The sequence below is a fragment of the Panthera tigris genome, chromosome E2 (genome assembly GCF_018350195.1).
Source record: "Panthera tigris isolate Pti1 chromosome E2, P.tigris_Pti1_mat1.1, whole genome shotgun sequence".
NCBI lineage: Eukaryota > Metazoa > Chordata > Mammalia > Carnivora > Felidae > Panthera > Panthera tigris.
In genome coordinates, this window is record NC_056674.1 from 15,239,058 (window position 1) to 15,265,742 (window position 26,685).

Genomic DNA, 26,685 nt, shown 5'->3' on the forward strand with positions numbered 1-26,685 from the left:
TAATAAGGAATGTAGTTTCAACAGATGAATATAGGGAAGCAGAGAGTGTGTGTGAGGGGGTGATCATCATCTGTTGGTCAAGGAATTTAATCTCTGTAAAGATATGAGGGGGCTGAGGGGTAGAGGAAAATTGGGAGGGTCAGCGAACTGTTGGAGTTGAGGTTTTGGAGGGAATGAACTAGAAAGACAGGCTACGATGGGCAGTGGGTGAGATGCGTGAAGCTGAAGTTCTCAAAGGCTGCGGTTACTGAGACGAGGTGTAGGGGCGCCCATGGGAGGGAGGGGCTGGGGGGGAGGACGAGGTCCCGGGGGAAGAGGAGGTCTTGGAACCAAGAGGCCAGGATGGTTCGAGGGCCACCTGCCTGGGTGCGGAAATCACGGAGAATGATGAGAGGCAGCGTGGAAGCCAGTGAACTGGGAGCCGGAGTCATGGAGAATTTGCATTCAACTGATGAATACCAATGTGGTACGTCCATACAGCGGAATATTATTTGGCCACCAAAAGGGATGATGGACATCCCATAACATGGGTGAGCCTTGAGCGCAACAGGTCACGTATTTTAGGATTCCATTTACGCGGCAAATCCATAGAGACAGAAAGTAGGTTCGTGGTTGCTATGGGTTGAAGGCAGGTGATTGCTAAAGGATGTGGAGTTTCTCTGGGGAGAGATCAAAAAAGTTCTGGAATTAGACAGTGGTGACCTTTGCCCAACCTCGTGAACAAAAACCACGAAGTTGCATTCTCTAAAAGAGTGGCTGTATCTCAATAAAAACGCTTTTTTTTTTTTTTTTAAATCTGATCTGGTTTTGTGTTTCATTCTTGATCACAACACTTTCGCTTACAACGTTAAGGTGGATCTGAAGTTTGTAATTGCTGGCAATTCTCACCTGGCTCTTGGAAAGAGTTGGGTCTACACTTTGGGTCTTCGTCAGCAGGAAGGATACCTAATGCTGCCGCTATCCACTGGAAAGGACCTGGGCACAGAAGGGCCCCGGCACAGCCTCTGAGTCCTGCCCAAAGCACCAGAGAATCCAAAATGACACAGTTGCGCCGAAGAACGCGGCCTGATCGCCTGGGATCGGGTCGCCTGGGGAAACCGCACAGGGGCTGGATGTGCACACCGCTGCAGGCAGGACAGACCACTGCCCCCAGCCACCCATGCGCCGTGTCCTCTGACCAAGGGACCACCAATGGGAACTCAAGGCACCAGCCACGTCAGGGTCAACATCAACACGCCAGCCCCTTGTCACTCTCGTGGTTCTTTTTCCAGACCAGCGTCCGCATCCCCACCATGTCCCGCTGGAGGCCACACACCTGTCCCCATCACCTCTCCGAACTCGTCTCCTCTCACACACGCCACCACTGTTCTACCGGGTGATGCTTCAGTTCTCACTTCAGGGCTTGTGTGTTTGCGGTTCCCCTCTGCCTGGAACGTTTCTTCCCCCAGCAATTCCAATGGCATGTGAACACGCACGCGCGCGCTCACACACACCCAACAGACTCACTTTCAACAAGATAAAGTAAACGTAGGGGCGCCTGGGTGGCTCAGTCGGTTGAGCGTCCGATTTCAGCCCGGGTCATGATCTTGCAGTTTGTGGGTTCAAGCCCCGCGTCGGGCTCTGTGCTGACAGCTTGGAGCCTGCTTCGGATTCTGTGTCTCCCCCTCTCTCTGCCCCCTCCCCACTCATGCTCTGTCTCTGTCTCTCAAAATTAACGTTAGAAAAAAATTTTTTTTTTTTTTAACTGGAGGAGGCAGCTAAGTCAGCATGGAGAGGGAAAGTCACAGCCTTGATGAGGTTTTAGGGTGATGGTGGGTGGGGTCCGGAGCCAAGGACCAAGAAATAATTCTTAAACGCATCTTTGGTGCAAAAACGTGGTTTTATTAAAGTACGGGAACAGGACCCACGGGCAGAACGAGCTGCGCTGGGGTTATGAAGAGTGACTGCTTATATACTAAGGAGTTGGGGGAGGTAAAGGCAAAGGGAGGCTTCCAGAAGGACTTTGCTCTGCTAAAGAGGACTCCTAAGATCCCTGCAGCCTCGCTATTGTCCAGCTAAGGTTGTTTCCCTCTACTAAGGCATTAACTTTAGGACAGCACGGTACGGGGTCCCTGGAGAAACGTTCTAGTCTGTATTTGCCTCCAGTATTTGTCAATGGGCTACAGGTAATGAGGAAATTTAATTTTACCTGCCATTTCCTCCTTGCCTTCATTCCCCACATCACTATGGAGGGGTGATGCTGGGGCTTGAGGAAACTGAGGCTATAGGTTTCTGGAGATTAAGCTATTGATAAGATTGCCTTCTTCTTGTAATTTACCAAGACATTTGTAAACTGATGTCCTGTAAGACTGTGATCTCTATCAGTTAGTCATTTGTTTTCTTTCCTTGCCTTTGTCCTGGGACAGCCAAGAGTGCCTGAGGAATATCACACACCTCCCACCTGGAGGGAGAGGGGTGCGCTAGCTTTCCCACTGTCCTCAGCCCGCCCCTCGCTCTCTCATCATCCTCAAATGCTTGTACTGGAAAGGAAGAAAACCTTTGAATTAACGCGTTTTCCCAACAGAAGAAGTGCTGAAAGAGAACAGCAGAAGAAACCCAAAGAAAGAAGGAAATAATGTAATATTTATTTACCAAACAAATGGCCCCACCATCAAGGAAGACTATCATGCTTACAAGAGCAAATACGGAGGTGGGAGTAGGGGTGGAAGGCTAGCTTTAAGACATCTGAAAAAATCACGGCTTGGGCGAAAATGCTACTTCTGGGCACCTCGTCCGTCAGAAAGGTCTCAACGTTGACACCGTCTCTCTACATTTTCTAAGTGTATCCCTCTGTAGTTTTTTTTTTAATTTTTTTTAACGTTTATTTATTTTTGAGACAGAGACAGAGCATGAACAGGGGAGGAGCAGAGAGAGAGGGAGACACAGAATCTGAAACAGGCTCCAGGCTCTGAGCTGTCAGCACAGAGCCCGACGCGGGGCTCGAACTCACGGACCGTGAGATCATGACCTGAGCCGAAGTCGGACGCTTCACCGACCAAGCCACCCAGGCGCCCCTATCCCTCTGTAGTTTTAACAGCGCTAACAGCCCTTAACATCACTGATTTTTACCAAGGAGGTGGGTCAAGAAGCTCAGTCAGCCAAAATCAGAAAAGACTTAGGTCTTGGAGGGAGCCAAGTTCTAGGAAAATGTGTCACATTCAATCCTTGTTTTCGGTTCTTTTACTATTTATGTTAAAGCGGAAGAGACAACCAACGCAAGAAAGGGGGGATCCATCCTGAATGTCCTCCTAGTGGCTAGATTATGACTTCAAAGTGGGTCGAGTTTGTGAGAAATCAACACAGTGACAAGTCAGAACCAAAAAGAAGGCCCTTCCTGGGCCATCACAGTACCCCTACCTCATGATGGGTTGAAATTGCTTCCAGGGGAGCAGCGCTGGCTGCCAACGGCAAAGGTCCTTCTCAACTTTGGTCAGGGCCGACCTCTGTCCCAAATCCCACTCTGCCTTTATCTTGAAGTATCTAGGAGAGACCAAGCATTTCTTCCTTAGAACCAAATATCGAGGAACCACCCAAACGCCCGCTATCAGTAGAATTGATAAATTGTGGTACATCATACGACAGAACGTTACGTAGCACTGAATTAACTAAGACGTATTTGGGGGGTGCCTGGGTGGCTCAGTTGGTTCAGCGTCCAACTCCTGATTTCGGCTCAGGTCGTGATCCCGGGGTTGTGGGATTGAGCCCCGAACCAGGCTCTGCACTGATCGTGGAACCTGCTTAAAATTCTCTCTCTCTCCCTCTCCCCCTCTCCCCAACTCACGCTCTCTCTCTCTTTCTCTAAAACAAACAAACCAACAAACAAAGACCATCAGAGATGAGTCTCAAAAACATACTACAAACAATATGATTTCATTTTTATTAGGGCTCCAAACTGGGAAAACAAAACCATAGACTGTTCTGGCGTACATAAAACCATAAACAAAAGCGGGAACACTATAGAGACAAAATTCAGGATGGCAATTATGTCTGAGTGCAGAGATGTGGATGTGGTCGAACAGGGACATGGAGAGCACCCCAAGATGCCGCTAATGTTTTATTTGCTAAGCTGAGCGCTCACTATCTGGGTGTTTTGTTACAATTTTTAAGCAAGGCTTTGGTTCCATATAGTGTCTCATAAAACTTCTAGGAGCAAAACCAGAAAACAGTGAAGCAACTCTTTATATATATGAATAGTAAATGACCTTCATAAAAAGGTTAAGCATCCGACTTCGGCTCAGGTCACCATCTCGCAGTTGGTGAGTTCGAGCCCCGCGTCGGGCTCTGTGCTGACGGCTCAGAGCCTGGAGCCTGCTTCGGATTCCGTGTCTCCCTCTCTCTCTCTCTGCCCCTCCCCTGCTCACGCTCCGTCTCTCTCTTTCTCTCAGAAATAAATAAACATTAAAAATTTTTTTAAAAAGGAAATTTTAACGTATGAAGGAGTTTCGATTAGGTGACGATGCCTCGACTCAGAATACTTAATGTATTTTGCTCAGGGCACCACTAAACAAACATGTTCCCACTAAACTATCAACTACACAACATTATGCAATAAAGTGTGCTTTTTGCTGAAGTCACCCAACCTCTCCCACTTACATACCACTATCTTTTTAAATTTTTTTTAAAAAACATTTATTTATTTCCGAGAGGTAGAGAGAGACAGAGCACAAGCGAGGGAGGCGCAGAGAGACAGGAAGACACAGAACCTGAAGCGGGCTCCAGGCTCTGAGCTGTCAGCACGGAGCCGACCCGGGGCCCGAATCTGCGAACCACGAGATCATGACCTGAGCGGAAGTCGGGCGCCTACCTGACCGAACCACCCAGGCACCCCAGGTGTGTGTCAATGGTGTTTTGGGCTTGATTTGATTTCTCATTTAAATTATTGGTGAAATAATTGATTACTAGATGTAAAACCAGTATGGACTTTGGTTATACAATAAAGTGTCAACTCATTGGTAATCTCAATTATTTCAGGTATACCTTACTAACAAAAATATTAGTGGATTCAGCATAAAATTTTGTAGTACTGCCCAGCCTGTGAATTTTGTTCTGTATCTTGAGTAAATTTATGATAATGTTCTTGTGAGCTATCGACAAAACACGTGTACTTTTGTGAACTATGAACTTTCTAATTAAACTTTATTTTTTTTAATGTTTATTTATTTTTGAGAGAAACAGAGAGAGAGAGAGAGAGAGAGAGAGAGAGAGAGAGAGAGAAGCAGAGAATCCTAAGCAGGCTCCGAGCCGCTAGCACAGAGCCCGACGCAGGGCTCGAACTCACAACCCATGAGATCATGGCTCGAGCGGAAATCAAGTCAGACGCTTAACTGACTGAGCCACTCAGGTGCCCCCTAATGAAATTTTACATGCGATGTGATATTTACAGGAATGATACTTTGTGTAAACTATCAAATGTCAGTATTTTATTACAATTTTGTTATCAAATGTATATTATCACTAAATGAACTTTGATTTTAAAAATCAAATTAGCTTTAGTTGTATGTGATGTTTTACAAATAGAATTGTATAAAAGCTAAAAAAAAAAAAAAACATTTTGGCGGCTGAGAAAAAAGGTTACAGGCCAGGGGAACCCCCCCCCCCCCAGCCCCACCGCCAGCCGCAGGTGTTTGAGAGCAGGTACGCGTGTCCCCAACTATCACTGATGTGGACGACTGGTCCTGGGAGGCCATGGGACAGGTCTGCATCAAAGGGAGAGAAAGGATTCTCTTTCCAAAAGCGGCATCTCACGGTGGAGAGAGCACCAAAAGGAGCTGGGGCCCTTGGCCGTCACTGTGAGCTCTGCAGTGGATGATTTTGAATCATCCCCACTGGGGAGATGTGACCCCTCAGCCTGTCCTGTGGGCTCTATTTTCTTTTTAAAAATTTTTTTTAACGTTTTATTTATTTTTGAGACAGGGAGAGACAGAGCATGAACAGGGGAGGGTCAGAGAGAGGGAGACACAGAATCCGAAACAGGCTCCAGGCTCTGAGCTGTCAGCACAGAGCCCGACGCGGGGCTCGAACTCACGGACCGCGAGATCAAGACCTGAGGTGAAGTCGGCCGCTTAACCGACTGAGCCACCCAGGCGCCCCTGTGGGCTCTATTTTCAAACCAGATCCACAACCGGCCCACTTCAGTCCCTCCACGGCCCCACCCGGATCCCATCCACCTTCTTCTCCAGACTGTTCCACCGAACCAGCCCCCTCCCTGTCTTCCTGGCTCCCGTCGCACCTCCTGCGTGTGTTTCCCATGCCCACACCATGCAGCCACAGGGCTCTTGTGAAGGCCTGAGCCAGGTCAGGGTCCTCCCCTGCTGGGAAGCCTCAAGTGGCCCCACCAGAGAGTAAAAGTCAAAGTCCTCCCCAAGCCCATGGGGCCCCCTCAGTCCTCTCTAGGACTGTCCCCTTCTCTCACCTCTCTGGCAACATCGCTTATCATGTCCCCCCCCCCCCCCCCCATTCTACTCCAGCCACAAAGCCGATTCCTGGAACACACCAGGCACATTTTCACCTCAGGGCCTTTGCACTGTTCCCTCTGCTTGGAATGCTAATTCCCCGCTTCAGGCCTTTGCCACAATGTTGCCTTCTTGGTGAGGCTTTCTCTTAATACCCTTTCGAGCAAACTGCCCTCATACACTCCTCATCCTCCTTCCCTGTTTTAATTTCTGAATAATAGTTATCATCATATGATATAATGTCTTACTTAAGTATCTCACTAGAATATAACCCCCAGGAGGGGCGCCTGGGTAGCTCAGTCAGTTGAGCCTCTGACTCTTGGTTTTGGCTCAGGTCATGATCTCGGGGAGACAGAGCCCCATGTTGGGCTCCACGTCAGCGCCTGCTTGAGATTCTCCCTCTCTCCTCTGTCTGTCCGTCCCCTTCCCCCATGTGCTCTCTCTCAAAGTAACTGACAAATGTTAAAAAGAAAAAAAAAAAAAAGAGGGGTGCCTGGGTGGCTCAGTGGGTTGAGCATCCGACTCTGGGTTTCGGCTCAGGTCATGATCTCATGGTTTGTGGGTTTGAGCACCACGGCAAGCTCCACGCTGACAGTGCAGAGCCTCCTTGGGATTCTCTCTCTCCCTCTCTCTCTCTGCCCCTTCCTTGCTCACAGGCGCATTCTCTCTCTCAAAATAAACCAACTTAAAAATAAATAAAATGTTAAAAAGAATGTAATCAACAAAGCCAAAGTATATAGTCAACTATAGCTAAATTATGGAAAGAGCCCAAATGTCCATCAACCGATCAATGGATAAAGAAGATGTTACACACACACAATGGAATGTTACTCAGTGACCAAAAAGAATGGAAGCTTACCATTTGCAACAACATGGCTGGAGCTAGAATGTATTATGCTAAGCGAAATAAGTCAGTCAGAGAAAGACAAATATACGATTTCACTCATGTGTGGAATTTAAGAAACAAGACAGATGAACATAGGGGAAGGGAAGGAAAAATAAGAGAAAAACAGAGAGGGAGGCAAACCGATGAGAGACTCTTAAGTACAAATAACAAACTGAAGGTTGCTGGAGGCGAGCTGGGTGGGGGATGGGCTGATGGGTGATGGGCATTAAGGAGGGCACTTGTGATGAGCACTGGGTGTTATATATAAGTGATGAATCATTAGATTCTACTTCTGAAACCATTATTACACTATACATTAACTAACTTGGATTAAAAAAAAAAAAAAAAAAGAACGTAACCCCAGGACAGAGGGAGTTTTCTGTACCTTGTAGAGCATTTTATCCCAGGTGCCCCCCAATAGTGTTGGCTCAATAAACACCCCTGGGATGAATGAATGAATGAATGAATGACCCTAGGGTAGATTCTTAGAATGATTAAAACATACCCACTTCTAGCCCCCAGAGAGCCCAGAGTTAGTGAAGGGACAGAAATTAAATAACTAGACGTCCTCACGTGGCAATAAGAACAAACAGGGAAAGGGGTGCTTGGGCGGCTCAGTGGGTTAAGCATCGCCTTCGGCTCAGGTCATGATCTCACAGTTTCTGAGTTCAAGCCCCGCAACTAGCTCAGTGCTGACAGCTTTGGAGCTTGGAGCCTGGAGCCTGGAGCCTGCCTCGGATTCTGTGTCTCCCTCTCTCTCTGCCCTTCCCCAGCTCACACTCTGTCTCCCAAAAATAAAATAAACATTAAAAAAAAAAAAAAAGAACAAAGAGGGAGAGATAAATGGGGAGCCATGGTTTTAGTAACGTATGGCTGCTAACTGTGCTGGATGGTGAGGAAGTGACATTTGAGCTACGGGCTGTCTGATGAGGAGCAAAGATCGGGGAGAATATTCTAGGCAGAGAGAGGAGCCGGTGCAAAGCCAGAAATGAGCTCTGAGCATTTGATGAACAGAAGGAAAGCCACTGTTTGTGCCCCATCAACAACAGGTGGAAAAGGGTTAGGCATGGATGGGCCTACAAGGGTCAGACTACTTCTTGTGGGTGTTAAGGAAGGGAGCGACTAGGTCTCCTTGTGTATGTCAACTGGTCTTTCCCTTCTCTGGGCCTCATTTTGCCTCATCTGTGAAATGGGGGTAGGCCTGAGGCCCCTCTGCTTCCAGACGTTCTCACCATCCCTCAAGACCACCCTAGAAGGCAGGCGCTATTACCATTGGATCAGGAAAGAGGCCCCAAAAGGCTAAACCGCTTTCCCAAGGCCACAAGAGTTGTAAGAGCAGCCTCCATATTTGAAGCTGGCGGCCCCAGAGCCTTGGCCCTTAAACTCCACTGCCTACTGCAGCCCCCATAACCACAACAGGTACTGCAGTGCGGTGGTGGTTACTCGTCTTCGGCGGCAGGCAGAGCCCGCTATGGCCACTTACAAGCGGGGGGTCCTGGGTTAGTCGCTTGCGTCCCCTGAGCTCATTTCTTCATCTGCACAGTGTGCGCCCCAACATTAACCTCAACTAACACAACACTTGGCTGACCAGGAGGCATGAGGCCTCACTGCCAAACAACGGCGTGACTTTCCGAGATGGAAAGTGTGTGTGTGTGTGCGTGTGTGTGACGGGGTGTTGAGGGGTTTGGGTGTTTGGGGAAAAGGGACCCGGATCCCTAACGTGTAACGTGTGAAGGCTCATGTGTCTTTCCGTTCCTTTCTGGCGTTATTCCCTCCGTTCAACGGCGGAGCAACTCTCGATCTCTCCCCCCACCCCCACCCCGTATTTTTTTTCCAGGCTGAAAAGAGGTCGTGGTCCCTTTAAGGCCCGCCCCTCCCTCCCCCAAAACTTCCCAGTGTCTGCTCTCTTTTCGATCCCGGACGGCCGGCCAGGCTCGCCGCCGAGCTGGTAGGGGCTGGGGGCGAGGGGTCGGGGAGGGGTGCAGGGGGATGGGTGGGAGGCGCCGCCCGCCGCCCGCCGCCGGAGCGCAAGGGGTGGGGGAGGGGCGGAGGCCGGGAGCGAGGCGGTGCAGATAACGCGGCCGCCGGGTCGCCCGCCGTGGGCGCGGGCCCGCTGGCGAGCGACCCGGAACGTGTGGCGCCGAGAACGGTTCCGCCGCGTCCCGGCCGCGCGCGACGGCGCGAGGGGCGTACGGGCCGGGCGCGGGGGCGGGGAGGGGAGGGGCCCCTCTCCCCCCTCCCCCCACCGCATTCCTCTGACGTCGGGACCTCGCGACCCCGCCCTTCAGTGGGACCCGCCCCGCCTCGCTTCCCTCGCGCGGATCACGTGTTGAAGGAGCTGCGCCGCCCCTCCGTGCGTTCGGTTTGCCTTTTCGGGTCTTCCCAGCGTGACTGGGAACTGATTTAGATCCTCATCGGCCCGCTCGCAACTTTCTTATCTTCCCAAACCCGCAGACCCACCAGTCCTGTCTCACTCGCTTAGTGCCACTGACCCCATTTCGAACTTAGTTTCCATGAGGACTCCTGTTTCGGGAACCCTCTTTCACCCACTGGGAATGTTCCGAAGCATCTTTGGGGCGGTCGCCCGTACTTCCCACGACTCGATCCTCTGCAAGCGCAGCGTCTCCCACCTCCAGCAGTCAGCCCCATAACATTAGAGCCCTTAGGCGGGATCCTGGCTCAGCCTCCGGCCCTGCCCCTAAGTTCTGGCTGTTGGGCGTCGTTGGACCCTAGAGACTCTGAGAAAGGGCATTATCTTCGTGGTGTCCCTACCCCGTCTCCACGGAAGGAAGTCCCGCCCCCGCCGGACGAGTAGAACACCAGGACTCCCCTTTGCAGAGCGCGAAAGCGCTGTGCCGCGTGCGGGACTTGTCTCTCCCTTACCCACGCGGGACTTCCACGCAGTAGAGTCCCCAGACTGTGGCAAGCCAGAGAGGTCAGGGCTGTCGGGTGGAAACCACTGGCCGCAGTGGTCAGGAGTTATCACAGGGCAGGCCTGGAGTCAGGACTGGTATGGACTAGGAACGCTTTTCAGAGCGGAGACTGCTGCACGGACTACTCCTCCGGCAGGAGGGGCAGTGGGCAAAGTGTTCCAGATGGAAGAACCTGCACGGGCAAAGGTCAAATGGTGCGTGGAAGGTCCTTCCCTGTGTGCAAACTGAAAGGCACTATTGTGGCTGAATTTAGAGGTGGAGCAGTGAAATGACCCCTGGGAACGTGACAGGGTCCTAAGACAATCAGCACTAGCAAATGGTTTTATACCGAAAGGGTTAAGTTTGGGTTACTGAAATTCCTCCGGCATCGTAAAGGCCCGAGGTGGAGAGGAATAAGGTATAGTGGTGGGGACAGAGCTGCACTGGCAGCTGCCCCTCTGTCTAGGTCTAGCCTTCGGGCGCAACCCACAGCATGTTAATAAATACTTGGGGTACTGCAGGCCTTCGCCCGTTTAGAGGGTCGCCCCGCCTCCAGAGACGCCTGAAAGCCTGTTCGCGCCTGCGCTCTCGCTTCCGATCCTTTCCTTGACTGCGCCAAAGAGCGCCTCCCGGCCTGGGGAGGGCTTCGCCTTTTCACCCAATCAAAACCCACCGGTGGTCCTACTGTCTAGTGAGGGGACCCTTTCCACTCTTCATTGACTAATCGAGTAGAGACGAACAAGACGGGCATCTGCAGTAGCCACTAGAGAGTGGCAAAAGGGAGGGGTTTCCTTTTCTCCTCGCCGAGTGGCGCGGGAAGGTAGTCGCTGTGACTGGAAGACTAAGAAGTTTCGGCTTGAGGGATTAGTGAGGAAGCCAATGAAAGTGGAAAGAAGGCGGCGCCGTTCAGGCGAGTGGGGAGCGCCGTTCCTATCAGGTGCTCCAAAGGAGGCCAGGCCGTGCCAGAAACCCGACCTATCAGATTGGAGTTTATTTTAAGGCGGTGGGATTGGCGAAATGACTGGCAGAAAGCACTCGCCTATAAGGAGTGTTCCAGACAAACGAGGGCGGGCCGTCCTGCAGAACGGCGTGGGCTGTATCCAATAGGTGCGCAAGGCGTGCGGAGGCTTCCCCTCCCCCCTTGGCGGGACCAGTGGCTCCCCCTATCGGGTGGGGGCGGCGGGTGACAGGCGTGTCCCTCCCCCAATGAGAGGCGGGGGGAGGCGGGTTCTGCGCCGCCATGTCGCGGAGGCTGCTGCCCCGGGCGGAGAAGCGGCGTCGGCGGTTGGAGCAGAGGCAGCAGCCGGACGAGCAGCGGAGGCGGTCGGGAGCGATGGTGAAGATGGCGGCGGCGGGCGGCGGAGGCGGCGGTGGCCGCTACTACGGCGGCGGCAGTGAGGGAGGCCGAGCCCCTAAGCGGCTCAAGACGGACAACGCTGGCGACCAGCACGGAGGCGGTGGCGGCGGCGGTGGAGGAGCCGGGGCGGCGGGCGGCGGCGGCGGGGTGAGGCCAGGGTCTTAGGCGCCGGGGACGGCCGAGAAGGGAGGGAAAAATTTCCACCTTGAGGGTATTCATTTGGTGGGGGGGCCTCTGCGCACGCGCCCAGGCCCTCGCGCTGTGACGGGGTGGGGGAGGGGCAGGCGTTGGGCAAACGGCGGGGTTTGCGCGAGGACAGGCGCTTGCGCGTGCGCGCTACTCTGAGCGGGGGTGTGGGAGGCGGAGGAAGTAGCTCGCGCTGCGGGCGGCGCAGTGCGCAGGCGCCGCGGGCTGGGGTGTGGGGGCCAGGCACGCGGCCGGGCCGTTTTTTTTCCTTTATCGTTTAATTCACGGCCCTCATGCGCAAGCGCACTTCTTCTCCTCGGGCCTCGTGGGCGGTTGTGGGGGCGGGGGTGGCACCGCGTGAGCGGGGAATGGGTGGGCGGTGGCCTTTTCCGCGCTTGGGTGGGGAATTCTGCCCGATCTCTGTTTAATCCATGTAGTGTCATAGTTTGTCTCAATAGAGAAGTTGATCTTATTTGAGGCTGTTCCCCCAGAACGGAATGTGTCCCCATTTTTGTGGGCAGTGAACACCGGAAGGAAGGCTTGTGGAAGGTCTTTTTTAGCCGTTTGGGAATTGAACTAACTTTGGAACGGCCACAAGTTTGCTTACAATTTCCGGGAGTTAACTGGATGCATGCAGTTGGTTTGCTGAACCAAAATGTTCCCTGAGGGTGAGAGTGAACGTTTTTGGTCTCCTAGTCGGAAAGGACCACCATTTGTTCCTCCTGGCTCGGAGCCCATTTCCTCCTCATGAAGTCCTCTCCCGTTCAGCCATTTGCAGGGTTTTCCAGGGTTTCGTGGTGATCGGTAGCTGTGATTTACTAGTGGTTTAATCTGTGCCAGGCCCTGTTGCACACTATTAAAAAAATACCCTAACCAGATCTTTAAGAGTTCTTTCTGTGTGAGCTACAGGGCGGTATTAACAATTCTGGACTTGTAAAGATGAAGTAAACTTGTTTAGATCTTGTAGCTAGTGAGGGGGGGAGGGGACAGGATTAGAATTTATGGGCAATGGAACTGCAAACCGCTGAGCTGGTAACCATCATCAGGCGGGTGTGCCTCTTGTGGTTTGTGTGGTTCATTCCTGAAATAGGATCCAATTCTGCCCCTGTTCCACGGGCTTCTGCTTGGTGGCTCTCAGACAGGAGGTTGGGCCCAGAGCCCAGCAGACACTAGAAAGTTACTTTTCTCCTGATTTCGGAAGACTGCTCTGTGTGTGTGTGTGTGTGTGTGTGTGTGGTGTGCGTGTGTGGAAAGATGCTTCTTGCAAGGGAATGATCTTGGTTTTTAGCTGCTGTGGGTTGGAGTTTCTTTTCTTTCTGAAGGACCTTTTTTGTCTTTTTCTTCAGGCTGGCCTAGGCAGTATTTTCCAACACAAATTTTGGTGGGTTATTAAAGACTAGAAGCAGTCAAGACTGCCCTGGCTTTCACAGCTTCTGGGTCAGGGCTGTTTTACCATGACTGGACGTGGGGATGAGTGTGGGGAACAGTAATACTTGGCTGACTGATGTTGGCAACTTGTTTCACTGGGGGGGAAAGGGCAAAGAGACGGTTGGATGCAGCGGGAGTGTTCTGATTCAGATTGCAGCAGGGTAGCGTTTGAGCCCTTCTTGCAAACTGCTGTCTCCTCTCCATCCCAGCCTTTCCCAGGGTCTCCTTGATGGGTGGAAAGAGAAAAGTTCTAGGAGGAATGTAAGGTGTGGGACATGCTTTGTTCTCCATTCTGCCTTCCTCAGAAGCTGCAGCAGGAACCATAGGGATAGTAGCCACCCACTCAGGGCCTGTGCTTAGCTGGCCCCAAACCCTTTTAGGCTGATTGGTTTGTATGGCCATCCTTTGTTGTCTGCCCTGTGTGACACTTAAGTGTCTCATCGGATGAGGTCCCCAACAGCACAGAGGGCAGTGGGCCACCATCTTGTACAGCAGGAAATGAAGTGATGTTGTTTTCCTTTCTCAGGAGAACTACGATGACCCACACAAAACCCCTGCCTCCCCAGTTGTCCACATCAGGGGCCTGATCGACGGAGTGGTGGAAGCTGACCTTGTGGAGGCCTTGCAGGAATTTGGACCCATCAGGTACTCCTATCAGAGCCCCGGGGTTGGACATAAAGAAGTCGCCTCCTTAGTGTCCTATGCATTCTTAATTTCTGGTTGGAAGTGAGGTGGCCGGTGTGGGCCAGGGTCCTTTGGCTGTGTCCTGGGACTCCTCCACTCTTGGTTTTGGCTGTCATACTTGGGATCAGGTTTTAGTAAGTTCCATGTCTTTGTTGTTGTCTTTTTTTTTCTCCTGCCTGTAGTTTCTAGGCAGCAGTCTCCCCTTCAGCGAGTAGTTACTAAGTAGTTACTAAGTGTATTTGTCACACTGTAGGTGCTGGAAATAGAGTAGCAAATGAGATCGTCTTGGGCCCCTCCCAGACAGCTGCCTACGCAGAGTGGTCAGCACTGTGATAGGAAAGTCCAGGAGCCCATAGAAGGCATGTGACTCAGTCAAGGGAGGAGGGTTCAGGAAGGAAGGCTTCTCAGAGGAGGTGGTACCATCTCTTTTGTCTGTTGTGCCACTTAGGCGCAGGGTGTTGAGGTCAGGAAACCATGATGAAGGTGTAGAGGGGTCAAGAGACAGGAGTCAGTTCACGGAAAGTGGAACGTCTTCCTCTTGCCTGTGTTCTGGGAGGACTGAAACCTGTGTTCTCTCTGCCAGCTATGTGGTAGTAATGCCTAAAAAGAGACAAGCGTTGGTGGAGTTTGAAGATGTGCTGGGGGCCTGCAACGCTGTGAACTACGCAGCCGACAACCAAATCTACATTGCTGGCCACCCAGCTTTCGTCAATTACTCTACCAGCCAGAAGATCTCCCGCCCCGGGGACTCGGACGACTCCCGGAGCGTCAACAGCGTGCTTCTCTTTACCATCCTGAACCCAATCTATTCAATTACCACGGTGCGTGCCAGTGAGCCTCGTTTTAGATGCTTCTGTGAGATCTTCCTTCTTCCCTTCCTGTCCCCTCATCTGAGCCAGATTGACCTGCCAGTGCCCTTTCATCTTGCCCGTGTGCTTTTTACAGGATGTTCTTTACACTATCTGCAATCCTTGTGGCCCCGTCCAGAGAATTGTTATTTTCCGGAAGAATGGCGTCCAGGCCATGGTGGAATATCCTTTGTTGGGGGAGGGGTGTTCTTTGAGGTGGGGGGCTCTTACAAGGCTCCGCAGCGTTCTGTCCTTTCAACCAGTGTGGAACTTCTGAGTGCTTGCCAGATGCCTTCATGGAGTCCCCAGTCTGATGGGAGGGGTCGTTAATAAACAGTCTGCAACGTAGTGTGGAAAGCTCAGGGTCAGAAGTGCGGTAGGGGTAGAAATGGGGGGCTGGCAATGACCAGGAGACCTGACAGGGTGGATCTATTTCTGTGAGGAGGTAGGAGCTGGTGTTCAAGACAGGAACTGGTTTCTGCCAAGGTCCTCAGGTGGGCGGGAGCTTAGCCTTAGGAGGAAGCAAAAGGCCTGCCGCCTGACAGGGTGAGGGTTCACTGCAGGCGCTGAAAGAAGTCAGTAGGGCGTCCTGCGTAGTGCTCTAAAGCATGGGTCAGGGTGCAGTGGGAAGCCGCTGACAGAGCTCCGAGGCAGGAGCATCCTCTGGTTGATGTTTCAGAGGTTGTCCAGCTTTGGTCAAAGCACATGGCACGAGTAGGAGAGGACTGGGCTAAAGAAGAAAGTGGCTAAGCCTGGGGTGGTGGCAGAGGGGGCCGGCTGCCACTCTGGGCCGGGGGTGCAGATGACAGGAACTCTGGGCAGTGGCGGCCCACCCACGCAGCCCTCCAGCTCACCTCCATGCAGGCGGCTGGTGACTGGGCAGTGAACTGATGATCCCAGAGCGCGTCTGCAGTATGGCCTTCGGGTGCTCCCTCGTCCTCCCTTTCTGGGACGACTTAAAGCCCTTCCCAGAGAGCACCCATCCCGCGGTTTTCCTTAACTGTACTCACATTTGATTCTGTGCAGAGTGCCCAGCGGGCCAAAGCCTCACTCAACGGGGCTGACATTTATTCGGGCTGTTGCACTCTGAAGATCGAATATGCAAAGGTAGGTCTGGGAAATGACTGCCCCTAGTCAACTTCCAGAGGAGCTGGGGCCTGGCTAATTTCAAGCTGTGTCTCGTTCTGCAGCCTACACGCTTGAATGTGTTCAAGAACGATCAGGATACTTGGGACTACACAAACCCCAATCTCAGTGGACAAGGTAATCCTGACGGCCACTTTGTTCTAAACACACCCGCCTTGCCTTCACTTGACTAGCGCACCTCATAGACCCGGGCTCAGGGTTATGTAATGCCATTGGGCTCCCTGTGGACATGGGAGGGCCTGGGGGGGCGGTCAGTTCTTGGAAAAGACACCCCAATGGGAGATGGTGAATGAAGGGGCCTCTGTAGGTTCTAGTTGCTGCTGGGGGCCCTTTGATGTGGCGGAGGGTGTAGAGCCAAGGCAGAGGCTCGGACGGGGTGGGGAGCAGGCCCTCACTGAGCACAGGGCATGGCGATGGCTTATAAACCATAGCGGCTCCCAGGTGGTTTCTGCTGCTTCCCTTCTGGGACCCTGCTTAGGGTCACTGACTCCATTCTCACCGGGCCAGGAATGGTGCTCTTGCTCTCCACTACCGAGAGGGTCTGCTGGTGGGGGGAGGGGCGGGGAGCAGCCGGGGGAGGCGGTGAGGGCTCCTGGGCCCTCGGAGCAGAGCCTTTGAGCAAGTTGACCTTGCGGAGGTGAGACACCCCGGATTGGAGCAGGGCGGACACGCCTCACCTCACTTGTAGAGGGGACTCAGCATCTCTGCGGGGGGCCCAAATGGACAACCCCCTTCCTAGAATCTGTCAAGAATGGTCTGCCTTGGATAGGAGGGAGAGGTGGAGGATTGCCTTTGAACACCAGCCGCACCCCCTCAGCAGGACCGTCCATCTCTGTCTTGGTCTGCTACGTCGGACTAGGCCGCGGGCTGAGGGAGGAGGCTGGTCGCTGACCTCTCACAGGCTCTGGGAGGCCAGAGGCCCCCGTTCCCAGGCAGGCCCGTCTTGCTCGCCCTTGCAGCTGGGAAGCAGTGGGCAGGGTGGGCTAGACTCTTCCCCAGGACCCTCACAATGGGCGCTGTGGGCATGGCCGCCCCTCCAGAGATCAGAGGCAAATTGGTGACCGAGTGAATGTACCAGAGCGGGCAATGGCATTACATGACCGCTAACAGAAACATGGCAACCAACCATTTCTTCTCCAAGGAACACAAATAGAAGATGTGCAGACCGGCAGGGGCTAGTGGCAGGGGCCGGCTGTGCATTGGTTTCGATGCCTCTCAGCTTTGGCCGCCCCGAGGCTGGGGGTCAAACACAAGAGCTGATGAGGTGACCTGGAGTGAGGCGGTGCTTCGCCACCCCTCGGGGACCGTACTTCAGCGGCTCTGCCTCTGCACATTGCTCACCAACACACAGGGTAGAAACCACTAGCTCTTCCTGGAGAGAACAGAACATGCAGCCTCCACCACGTCCCCAGAAACAGCCGCAGACTTGAGCTCACTACATCAAGAACACCACACCGTGCTCCAAGGAACAGCTACAAGCACAGAGACAGAGACAGACAGAGACAAAGAGAGAAAGAGACGCAACATGGCAGCAGACACTGCTTTTTTATTAAACATTAAAAAGCCAAAATCCAAGCAAACTTGAACCCGAGAATGTACACAGAAGTAGGAAACACAGAGAACAGAGCTCTCCCAGCCAGCCAGCGGCGCTCTTTTCGGAGAACGTTTCATAGACTGAAGTAGATTCCATGGGCCTCCAAGACAATAGGATCCTCTCTCCATTCCTCGCCATATGGGTTGGTTTTTGGTTTTTGTTTTTGTTTTTAAGTCCTTTGGTTTGGGGAGGGCCTTTTTTTTTTTTCTTTTCTGTTTTGATATTTTTATTTTTTCCGCAGTCATCGGCTGCCAACATAATCTGCACCAACCGGAGATCAGAAACCAAAAAAAAAAAAAAAAAACTTAAACCACAACAACAACAAAAAAAAAAAAAATCAAAAAAAAAAAAAAAAAAACCAGATCTAAAACCAGACAGCCAAACAGCTCAGAGGTACACAGTTACCTGCTGGCGGGTAACCGGGCGCGCTCCCAAGGCCAAAAGCGCGGGCATAGTGGGGCCACTGGCACACTTCACAACCAGGAGACACGCACACGGAGCGCTACACAGCCAGAAGCACCGCACCACCGCACTGCAGCACACAATGTGAGGAGGTGACAACACGGAGGGACACTACCCACTTCATACACCTTTATTTTCCACTTTTCTGGTATCTTCTGAGGACAGAACATCTGTGAGCCATTTTTGATTTAATCAAAGCATTGACTTTTAAAAAACAATTCTTAAAAAAAAATTGTAGCGGATGTGTACCGTAACTTGTATTTATGACTGTAAAACCATGTGATGCAGGGTCGCAGTGTATGTTTGATGGGACGCCATCTTTCAGAACTGTGCTAACTCACTGTTGAAGCGTCCAATGGTAAGAGAAAATACAGATTTGTTTTTTGTGACAAATGGACATTGTACTCTGTACTTCTGCTGTAAGTAGCCCTTTTCCATCTTTGTAATGACTGATTGTTGAAAACAAAAACCCAGGCTGGGTGGCAGGAAAGGGCAGTTGGTCTCGAGCCGTGGGGTTTGGAGTCTGCCAGACCTGGGTTCAAATCCCGGCTCAGCCGCTAACTTGCTTTGTGACCTTGGGCCAACACGTGTCTTAACTGCTCAGTTGAAAGTTAAGCGCTCAGGTTCCTTATCTGTAAAACGGGGCTGAAATAGTACCTACCTCATAGGGTTGTTGTGAGGAATTTCAGAAGCGGTGATGTCTGTAAAGCACTTAGCACAGTGTCTGGCGCTGAAGCGTTAAATTCATGTAGCGACTATGAGTCGCACCTGGGGTCTGGGGTGGATCTGCGCCATCGTCCGGGTCTGAGAATGTCGATGCCTTGTATGCGACTGCTCAACTGAACTGGTTCTGATGTTGCCCTGCTCGTCCCTTCCTACGGTCCCTCTCCTTGGGTCTGATGTGACGGGGAGGGATTCGGGTGGGGGGAGGACTAGAGTTGAGGAAGAAGGGGCCCAGAGAGCTGGGTGGGCCGAGAGCCCCTAGAACCTTGGGACTTCCGGGGCCAGATTTGATCTTCTGTCCGTCCTGCCCTCCCTTGGTCGTCCGCCTGCTCTTCGCCTCTCTCCCTTCACTGGGAGTTACTTTAGAAATCTGTTGTCGGCCTCCGTGACCTGACAGCTTCCGTAGCATCCGCAGGCTTCCCAGAGGGCCCCAGAGCTGGGCCTCCCATTTGGGGCAGGGGAGAGAGCCCACAGGCAGGCCTCATCCTTCTCAGAGAAAGGAAACCAGCTGCTCCGTATGGGCCGAGGAAGGGAAGTCTGGGCTCCAGCCTTGAGGCTCGGGCTTCATGCCCACCCGGGGTCAGGCCACAGGAAGGAGGCCCCAGCAGCTCGGGTGAGGAAGGGAGGGTTTGCCTAAGGCTTGCAGGAACCAAAGGACTTTGAGGTTAGCCCCTAGTCAGGAGGGAAGACCCCTTTTTTCCAAGTTAGGCTCTGACTCTCTTCTCTGTCCACAGGTGACCCTGGCAGCAACCCTAACAAACGCCAGAGACAGCCCCCTCTCCTGGGAGATCACCCCGCAGAATATGGTGAGGGCAGGGGGTTCCCCTCCGTGGACTCCCGTGGCTCATGTGCCCCTGCCCGCCGCCCGCCGCGCAAATTCTCACCCGTCCTCCCTCTCTTTCCTTCCCACCCCCCAGGAGGGCCCCACGGTGGGTACCACAGCCATTACCATGATGAGGGCTACGGGCCCCCCCCACCTCACTACGAAGGGAGAAGGATGGGCCCACCAGTGGGGGGTCACCGCCGGGGCCCAAGTCGCTACGGCCCCCAGTATGGGCACCCCCCACCCCCTCCCCCACCACCCGAGTATGGCCCCCACGCCGACAGCCCTGTGCTCATGGTCTATGGCTTGGATCAATCTAAGATGAACTGTGATCGGGTCTTCAATGTCTTCTGCTTGTATGGCAACGTGGAGAAGGTGAGCTCCTGTGCGGTGCGTCGTTTTCCTCGTAGACCTGGCAGGCCCGAGCCTCATGCTCTTCCCGTGGGAGAGGGAGCCTGGCTAGGGGCGAGCTGGTAAAGAGAGGGAACTCACTTAAGCAGGGGACCAGCTGCAGGCATTTTGTTTGGCCCTCACCGTGTGGGTGTGGTTATCTCATTCATTGGGGGTGTTGACCAGAACATTTTAAGACCAAAGCGCTGATACTTCATACTACAAGGATGTGATTTATAAAACTTCATATGGCTAAAGATCGTCGAGTGAGGATTTTTTCTCCAGAAAACTTAAGATGATCTGGCAACACCGGGCCTTCCTGCCTTGCCTGTGTGACAGGTGGCTGTTCACCTCTGACCAGGTGGCCTCTTTCCTCTCTGTCAGACCCTTCTGAGTCCTGGAGGCGTCTGAGCCTGCGGCCCCTGGCCTAGCCTTAGCGGCCAAGTGCAGGTTGAGCGTTCCCTTGTGTGTCTGGCACTATTAAGAGTGCTTGGCGTGTAGTAACTTGCATTGCACTAGAATCCTTAATTAGACAAACAGGGGAATGAAGGCACGGAGGGTGATAACTTGCCCAGGTTCACAGGCTTTTATGTGGGAGCGGGACTCCCGAGCCAGAGAACTGGGCTTTAGTGCCTCTGTTACCAATTTTTACTGTCTTTAATGCTATCACCCACAGAGAGACTTTTTTGTTTTTAATGTATTTTTGAGAGAGCAAGCGCACACCTGAGCAGGGGACGGAGAGGGGCAGAGAAGGGGACGGACAGGAGCCAAGAGAGCCGGCTGCTTTATTTTCTTGCCATGCCCCCTGGCTTTTGTTGTGCTTGTTAAGTGGTGCACGTTCCCGGGGTCACGGCCTGAGGTTAGAGAAACACGGTTGAGCTGAGCACTCACTGTGGGTCAGACCCGCTTCTCCGTTCTCTTGAAACATCATTCACGAGTGAGGAGGTGGAAGCCTCGCTCCAGAGCCAGGAGTTCTTGTTTTGAACTCGCTCCGAACGGGTGGCGCAGGGTCCCTGGAGGTCGGGCGATGGCGCTGATCACGGGTGCCGTCCTCCAGGTGAAATTCATGAAAAGCAAGCCGGGGGCCGCCATGGTGGAAATGGCTGACGGCTATGCTGTGGACCGAGCCATCACTCACCTCAATAACAACTTCATGTTCGGGCAGAAGCTGAACGTCTGGTAGGTACTTCGTCTCTTCAGGCGTGGGAATGTCGGCGAGGAACCGCGAAAGAAGGGACGTGGGATGTGGCTGCTCTGGAAAGGGCCTGGCAGAGGAGCACAGCGAGGCTGGCTGCTTGTCCGGGCAGGAGTGGGGTGTGGTGGGAACACTCCCCAGGGTTCAGCTGAAGCAGTGGGAAAAAGTGTGTGGGCCTCGCCTCTGCTGTGGAGCGATGCCCCCTGGGGCGCACGGCGTCTGCAGACTGGAACGAGGCCCCGGTGGAGGGCCTGGGGTCTGACAAAGAGCTCCCCTTCCCCGGTGCAGTGTCTCCAAGCAACCAGCCATCATGCCCGGGCAGTCATACGGGCTGGAAGACGGGTCCTGCAGTTACAAAGACTTCAGCGAGTCCAGGAACAATCGGTTCTCTACTCCAGAGCAGGCAGCCAAGAACCGCATCCAGCACCCGAGCAACGTGCTACACTTCTTCAATGCCCCTCTGGAGGTGACCGAGGAGAACTTCTTCGAGGTGGGTGCTGTGGAGTTGGTCCTTCACCACAGCCATCTGAATAGGCTGTTTGTTCTAGCCTTCCAGCAAATCTCTGTGGAGCCCCTGCTCTCTGCCAGGCCCTGGGTTGGGTCCCAGGGTTGCGGCAGGGACCAGGATAGACGGGCTGAGACTGACACCAGACTTAGTTTGCATTTCTCACAAGCGAGGATGGGCGGCTTCTTTGCTGGAAAGGATTTCTCCTCCCCTGGTGTTACAGAGCAGTGGTCAGAGTCCAGTCTCAAACATCCACGTTGTCAGGCCCTTCGGGGGCTAGATAACATCAGAGGGGAGGAACCTGTGAAGGCCTAGTTTGAGGAAACCAGGGCAGTGAGGGCGGAGGGCTGAATGGCACGGATGGACTTCAGACCTTGTCGTGGCCTCAGACGTTGCTGTTCAGTTCAGCAACACAAGTGGCTGGAGACGGGAATTTTAAAAAGCAGGTTCTCCGTTGTTGGCAACGTAACAGTAATAGTTACTACCATAATGACGATAGTTAACTTTAATAAAAACATAGTAAGAGGAGTGTGTCTAAACACGTTTTGGGGGGCGCCTGGGTGGCGTAGTCGGTTAAGCGTCCGACTTCAGCCAGGTAACGATCTCGCAGTCCGTGGGTTCGAGCCCCGCGTCAGGCTCTGGGCTGATGGCTCGGAGCCTGGAGCCTGTTTCCGATTCTGTGCCTCCCTCTCTCTTTGCCCCTCCCCGTTCATGCTCTGTCTCTCTCTGTCCCAAAAATAAATAAAAAACGTTGAAAAAAAATTTTTTTTAAATAAAAAAATAAACACGTTTTGGGTCATGGGCCACCTTAGAGTATGTTGTGTGATCAAAGCTTAGAAATGCTCCAGGAAAATTGTAAGTGCTCCCCGTCCGGGGCTGCTTGAATCCTGCGACGCGGTACTCCTGTTTCTGAACGGGTTTTCTATCTCTTGCAGATCTGCGATGAGCTGGGAGTGAAACGGCCATCTTCTGTGAAAGTATTCTCAGGCAAAAGTGAGTAAACGGCCCTTGCCTTTGTTCCCCACTCCTTGGTTGCGCATGGGCGGCCCCCTGCCTCCTGCTCAGGTCGGCCTAAAACCTCTGCATTGTGTCCAGGTGAGCGCAGCTCCTCGGGGCTGCTGGAGTGGGAATCCAAGAGCGACGCCCTGGAGACTTTGGGCTTCCTGAATCATTACCAGATGAAAAACCCAAGTGAGTATCTGTGTGTCCTGCAGCCGTTCCCTTCGTGGCCGATGGTAGGCTGGCTTCGGGCCAGAGCCGACCTTCGTGCCACCAAGGTAGGGCCCCCAGAGATCTCTTCACCATTCGTGACACGGGCAGGGGGACCTGGTCGCCAGGAGATTAGACCGATGGTCCCCACGGGAGGACCAGGCCGGCTGTTGGCTGCCACCCACTCTGCCAGCCTGAGACTTACTCAGACTTGTCCCCTTGGGACTGGCGTTCTGTGCGTCAGAAGCTGCCAGTAAACACCCAGTAGTGCCTGTCACGGAGGCTGGCTCAGTACCCAGGAAAGGGGCTATTCTGGCCAGCAGGTAAAAGGAGTCCGCTAAGGGGCTGGGACTAGGATTCTCCATGGAATCGAAGGAAGAGAGGAAAGCGCCTTCAGTATTGGGCTTGTTGTTTAAGTCTGACATTGGGCAGTGATCAGGTAGATTCCCTGCAGTCAGTCTGCAGAAATGGAGAGATGGGCAGAAAGAGGGGGTGCTGGGTGGTTAGAGCCTCTGGAGAGGGGCCCAGACGAATCTTTCTTTTTTCTGTCTCGCAGATGGTCCGTACCCTTACACCCTGAAGTTGTGTTTCTCCACCGCTCAGCACGCCTCCTAATAGGTGCCTAGGAAGAGCCCCATCTGAGCAGGAAAACATTTCTCTTTCCTTTATGCTGTTTGTTTTGGGTTTTTTTGTTGTTGTTTTGGGTTTTTTTTTTTGTTTTTTTTGTTTTTTTTTTGCAAAAGTTCCTGTATTCCTTTTTTTAAATGCTAGGTTAGTAGGCTTAACCATAATGGAAACGCTGGAAGTCTGGAGGGGGAGGGGAAGGGGAACTGATATCTCCCAAGATTAACCTTCACTTTTTAAAAAATTGTACATGTGATTTTTTTTTTTTTTTTCCTGTTCATACATTTGTGCTGCCCGTGTACTCTTGGCACATTTCAATAAAATTGTTTGGAAAATACACTGCGTGCTTACTGGCATTCGAGGACGTGTCCGCATCCCTCCCACCTGGTCCTCTGCTGCCTCAGAGAGAAGCTTGGGGGTCCAGGCCCACAGCCCCAGGAGGCTGCTGGGAGGAGGCGGGTCTGTTGAGGAAACTCTGGGAGGGCCGGAGGTGGTCTTAATGGGCCCTGCTGCCCAGCCCAATCTAGTTAGGAGAGTCACTTTAAAAGTAAATGTTGCTGAAATTTAAAACGTTGAGAGAGCAAACTACAAGCCTTAATCCTGCCGAGTCACCACGTGTTTTTATAAGGTTGGAAATTAAGACCTCAGATGAAGGTGAAAGTGTCCCCAATCCCTTTAACAATTCTTGGTGATTTATTTTTCCCCTTAAAAGTTCTATCTGGATGGGGGTTTTTGTTTATTTTCAGAGCAGGAGTTGGGGAGGGGCAGAGATGGGGCAGAGGATCAGAAGCGGTCTCTGGTAACAGCACAGAGCCCAATTCTGGGCTCCCAACTCGAGCCGAGCCGTGAGATCATGACCTGAGCCCAAGTCAGACCCTTCATGGACTGAGCTGCCCAGGCGCCCTGAGGGTTTCTTTTAACAAAATGCCCCATGCTGAACAGTGTTGTGTGTCATACCTCACAGCTTCCTCCTTTACCCCTTGCGCAGTATCTCCTGGGGACGGGCCCTAAATTACCTGATTCTGAAGGTGAAATCTAATCTTTAGCTCCTGTAAGCATTGCAATGTGATGGGTGCTCTCCCAATCCTTGTAGAGGAACCTGTGTGTGTGATGGGGGGTGGGGCCTGGCAGGCGGTAGGGTGGGAGGAGCCTACTTGAAGGACCTCGACTCCCGCTGGAGGGAAGTCTTCCTGGAAGAACAAGTGAAAAGCACAGTTAACTGTGCCTTGTCTGGCACGTGCGCTTGAAAAGGAACCCACGGGCGGTGGGCTGGCCACTTGGAAGAGCACGTGACCCAGTCTTAGGTTTGTAAGTTTGAGGCCCCCATTTGGTGTAGAGATTATTTAAAATCTTAGCGGGGTACCTGGGTGGCTCAGTCAGTTAAGCGTCCGGCTTCAGCTCAGGTCATGATCTAGCAGTGCATGAGTTGGAGTCCTGCATCAGGCTCTGTGCTGACAGCTTTTAGAGCCTGGAGGCTGCTTCGGATTCTGCGTCTCCCTCTCTGTCCCCCCCGCCGTTCACATTCTGTCTCTCTGTCTCTCATAAATGAATAAACATTAAAATAATAAAGTCTTAGCTGGGGCACTTGGGTGGTTCATTTGGTTAAGTGTCCAACTCTCGATTTCAGTTCAGGTCATGATCTCCCAGTTTGTGGGATCGAGTCCCATTTTGGGCTCTGCCCTGACAGCACCAGGCCTGCTTGGGATTCTCTCTTCCTCTTTACCCCTGCCTGGCACGTGTGCGCGCACACGTGCGCGCTCTCTCTTTCTCAGAGTAAAAAATATCTTAGGAAAAACCAGTTGGAGTTTTCTGTGATTTTGTTTTTTAAGTTTCTTTTGAGACCACAAGAGCTGGGGTGGGGGGAGGGACAAGGGATGAGGGAGAGAGAATCCCAAGCAGGCTCCATGCTATCAGCATCGGGCTCGATCCCTTGGATCCTGTGCCAAGATCCAAAGTCTGAGGGGCACCAGGGTGGCTCAGTAGGTTGAGCAGCTGGCTTCGGCTCAGGTCATGATCTCGTGGTTTGTGAATTCAAGCCCCACGTTGGGCTCCAAGTTGGATGCTTAACTGACTTGAACCACCCAGGCGCCCCAGGGATTTACTGTGAAGTTTTTGTTTTGTTTTTGAGAGAGAAAGAGGGCACGAGTGAGGGGCAGAGAAAGAGAAAGAGAAGCAGGGCTCACTCAAAGCAGAGCTTGTGTTTACTTGAAGCAGGGCTCATGCTCACCTGATGCAGGGCTTGAAAACTTGAACTCACGAACCATGAGATCATGATCTGAGCTGAAGTCAGATACTTAACTGACTGAGCTGCCGAGGCACCTGCCCCCCCCCCCAACCGTGAGGTTTTAAAACAGGTTAACATCTGAAGTCACATGGCATATATGGGATAAATTGCTTCACCAGGGTGTTGCAGACAGCATCTGGAAAGGAGAAACTACAGTCTCCTTGCAGCCATAAACTTTTTTATTTCTTTTTAATGTTTATTTTTGAGAGAGAGAGAGAGATACAGAGTATGAGCGGGGAAGGGGCAGAGAGAAAGGGAGACACAGAATCCGAAGCAGGGTCCAGGCTCCCAAGCTGCCAGCACAGAGCACAACGCTGGGCTCAAACTCACAAACCGGGAGATCATGACCTGAACCAAATTCGGCTGCTCAACCAGTTGAGGTACCTAGACTCCCCGGTTTTATTTTTAAAGAAATTATTTTAAGAACATGAACTTCAAAGCCACATTAATCCCCTCTTTACTCCTAAAGCCCAGATAACCTTGAACTAGCAGCGACTTTCCTTCCCCAAGCTCCGGTTTCCTTTGCATACAGTGAAAAATGGTGCGACCTGTTGTTGGTGTGAGAGCTCAAACAGATTACACAGACAGCCCATTGTTGGCTCGTCTGTTGTCTATCTTTTCATTCCCTTATGTGGGTTATACTCAGTACTAGATAATTTTTTTCTTTTCAGTTAACATAGTACAAGGGCATGATTACAAAGTTGCAGCGCTGCAGTTATTCTGCCATTACGTCCTTGAACATTTCAGCTGTTTCCAACTTTTCCATCATTATAAAACAGTCCCCTGATGAATTATCCGGCAGCAACAGGCCAGGTTCCTACTGGGGCAAAGGTCTCATTTCTAAACTAATCGGCGAACTCAGAAAACTATTTCCGGTTGCCCTTAGTAAAGATGGCGGAAATACTGGCGTCACCGCCAGTCAGGCTGCGGCATCAATG

At 52.4% G+C, this 26,685-nt stretch overlaps 1 protein-coding gene and 1 long non-coding RNA gene across 5 annotated transcripts; one reads left to right on the plus strand and one right to left on the minus strand.

Annotated features, from left to right (window-relative positions):
• Window positions 1-536: 536 nt before the first annotated feature.
• LOC122234042 lies at window positions 537-9,244 on the minus strand. Its single transcript, XR_006211747.1, has 3 exons — window positions 8,861-9,244; window positions 3,397-3,519; window positions 537-659 (listed from the first exon to the last, which is right to left on the minus strand). It is a non-coding gene; the product is annotated as an uncharacterized LOC122234042 (long non-coding RNA).
• Window positions 9,245-9,255: 11 nt separating this feature from the next.
• On the plus strand, window positions 9,256-23,800 carry HNRNPL (heterogeneous nuclear ribonucleoprotein L). 4 transcript variants are annotated; one of them, XM_042968654.1, is made up of 13 exons: window positions 9,256-9,325; window positions 13,787-13,905; window positions 14,528-14,765; window positions 14,890-14,975; window positions 15,803-15,899; window positions 15,983-16,055; window positions 19,452-19,523; window positions 19,635-19,915; window positions 20,988-21,109; window positions 21,414-21,615; window positions 22,566-22,623; window positions 22,726-22,821; window positions 23,396-23,800. In XM_042968654.1, the coding sequence occupies exons 3-13, from the start codon at window positions 14,541-14,543 to the stop codon at window positions 23,452-23,454; spliced, it is 1,371 nt and encodes a 456-aa protein (XP_042824588.1). In that variant the 5' UTR covers window positions 9,256-9,325; window positions 13,787-13,905; window positions 14,528-14,540; the 3' UTR covers window positions 23,455-23,800. The 4 variants fall into 4 exon arrangements, with proteins under 4 accessions (XP_042824588.1, XP_042824586.1, XP_007096950.2 ...); XM_007096888.3 differs by lacking the exon at window positions 9,256-9,325 and adding an exon at window positions 11,283-11,793; XM_042968653.1 differs by lacking the exon at window positions 9,256-9,325 and adding an exon at window positions 12,254-12,500.
• The last annotated feature ends 2,885 nt before the right edge of the window (window positions 23,801-26,685 follow it).

What these genes read in the sequence shown, in the direction of transcription:
- HNRNPL (XM_042968652.1), top strand. Translation starts at nt 11,530, where the DNA reads ATGTCGCGGAGGCTGCTGCCCCGGGCGGAGAAGCGGCGTCGGCGGTTG. An exon ending in CGGCGGGCGGCGGCGGCGGG is followed by an intron (nt 11,794 to 13,786) that starts GTGAGGCCAGGG and finishes TTCCTTTCTCAG; the next exon opens with GAGAACTACGATGACCCACA. An exon ending in CAGGAATTTGGACCCATCAG is followed by an intron (nt 13,906 to 14,527) that starts GTACTCCTATCA and finishes TCTCTCTGCCAG; the next exon opens with CTATGTGGTAGTAATGCCTA.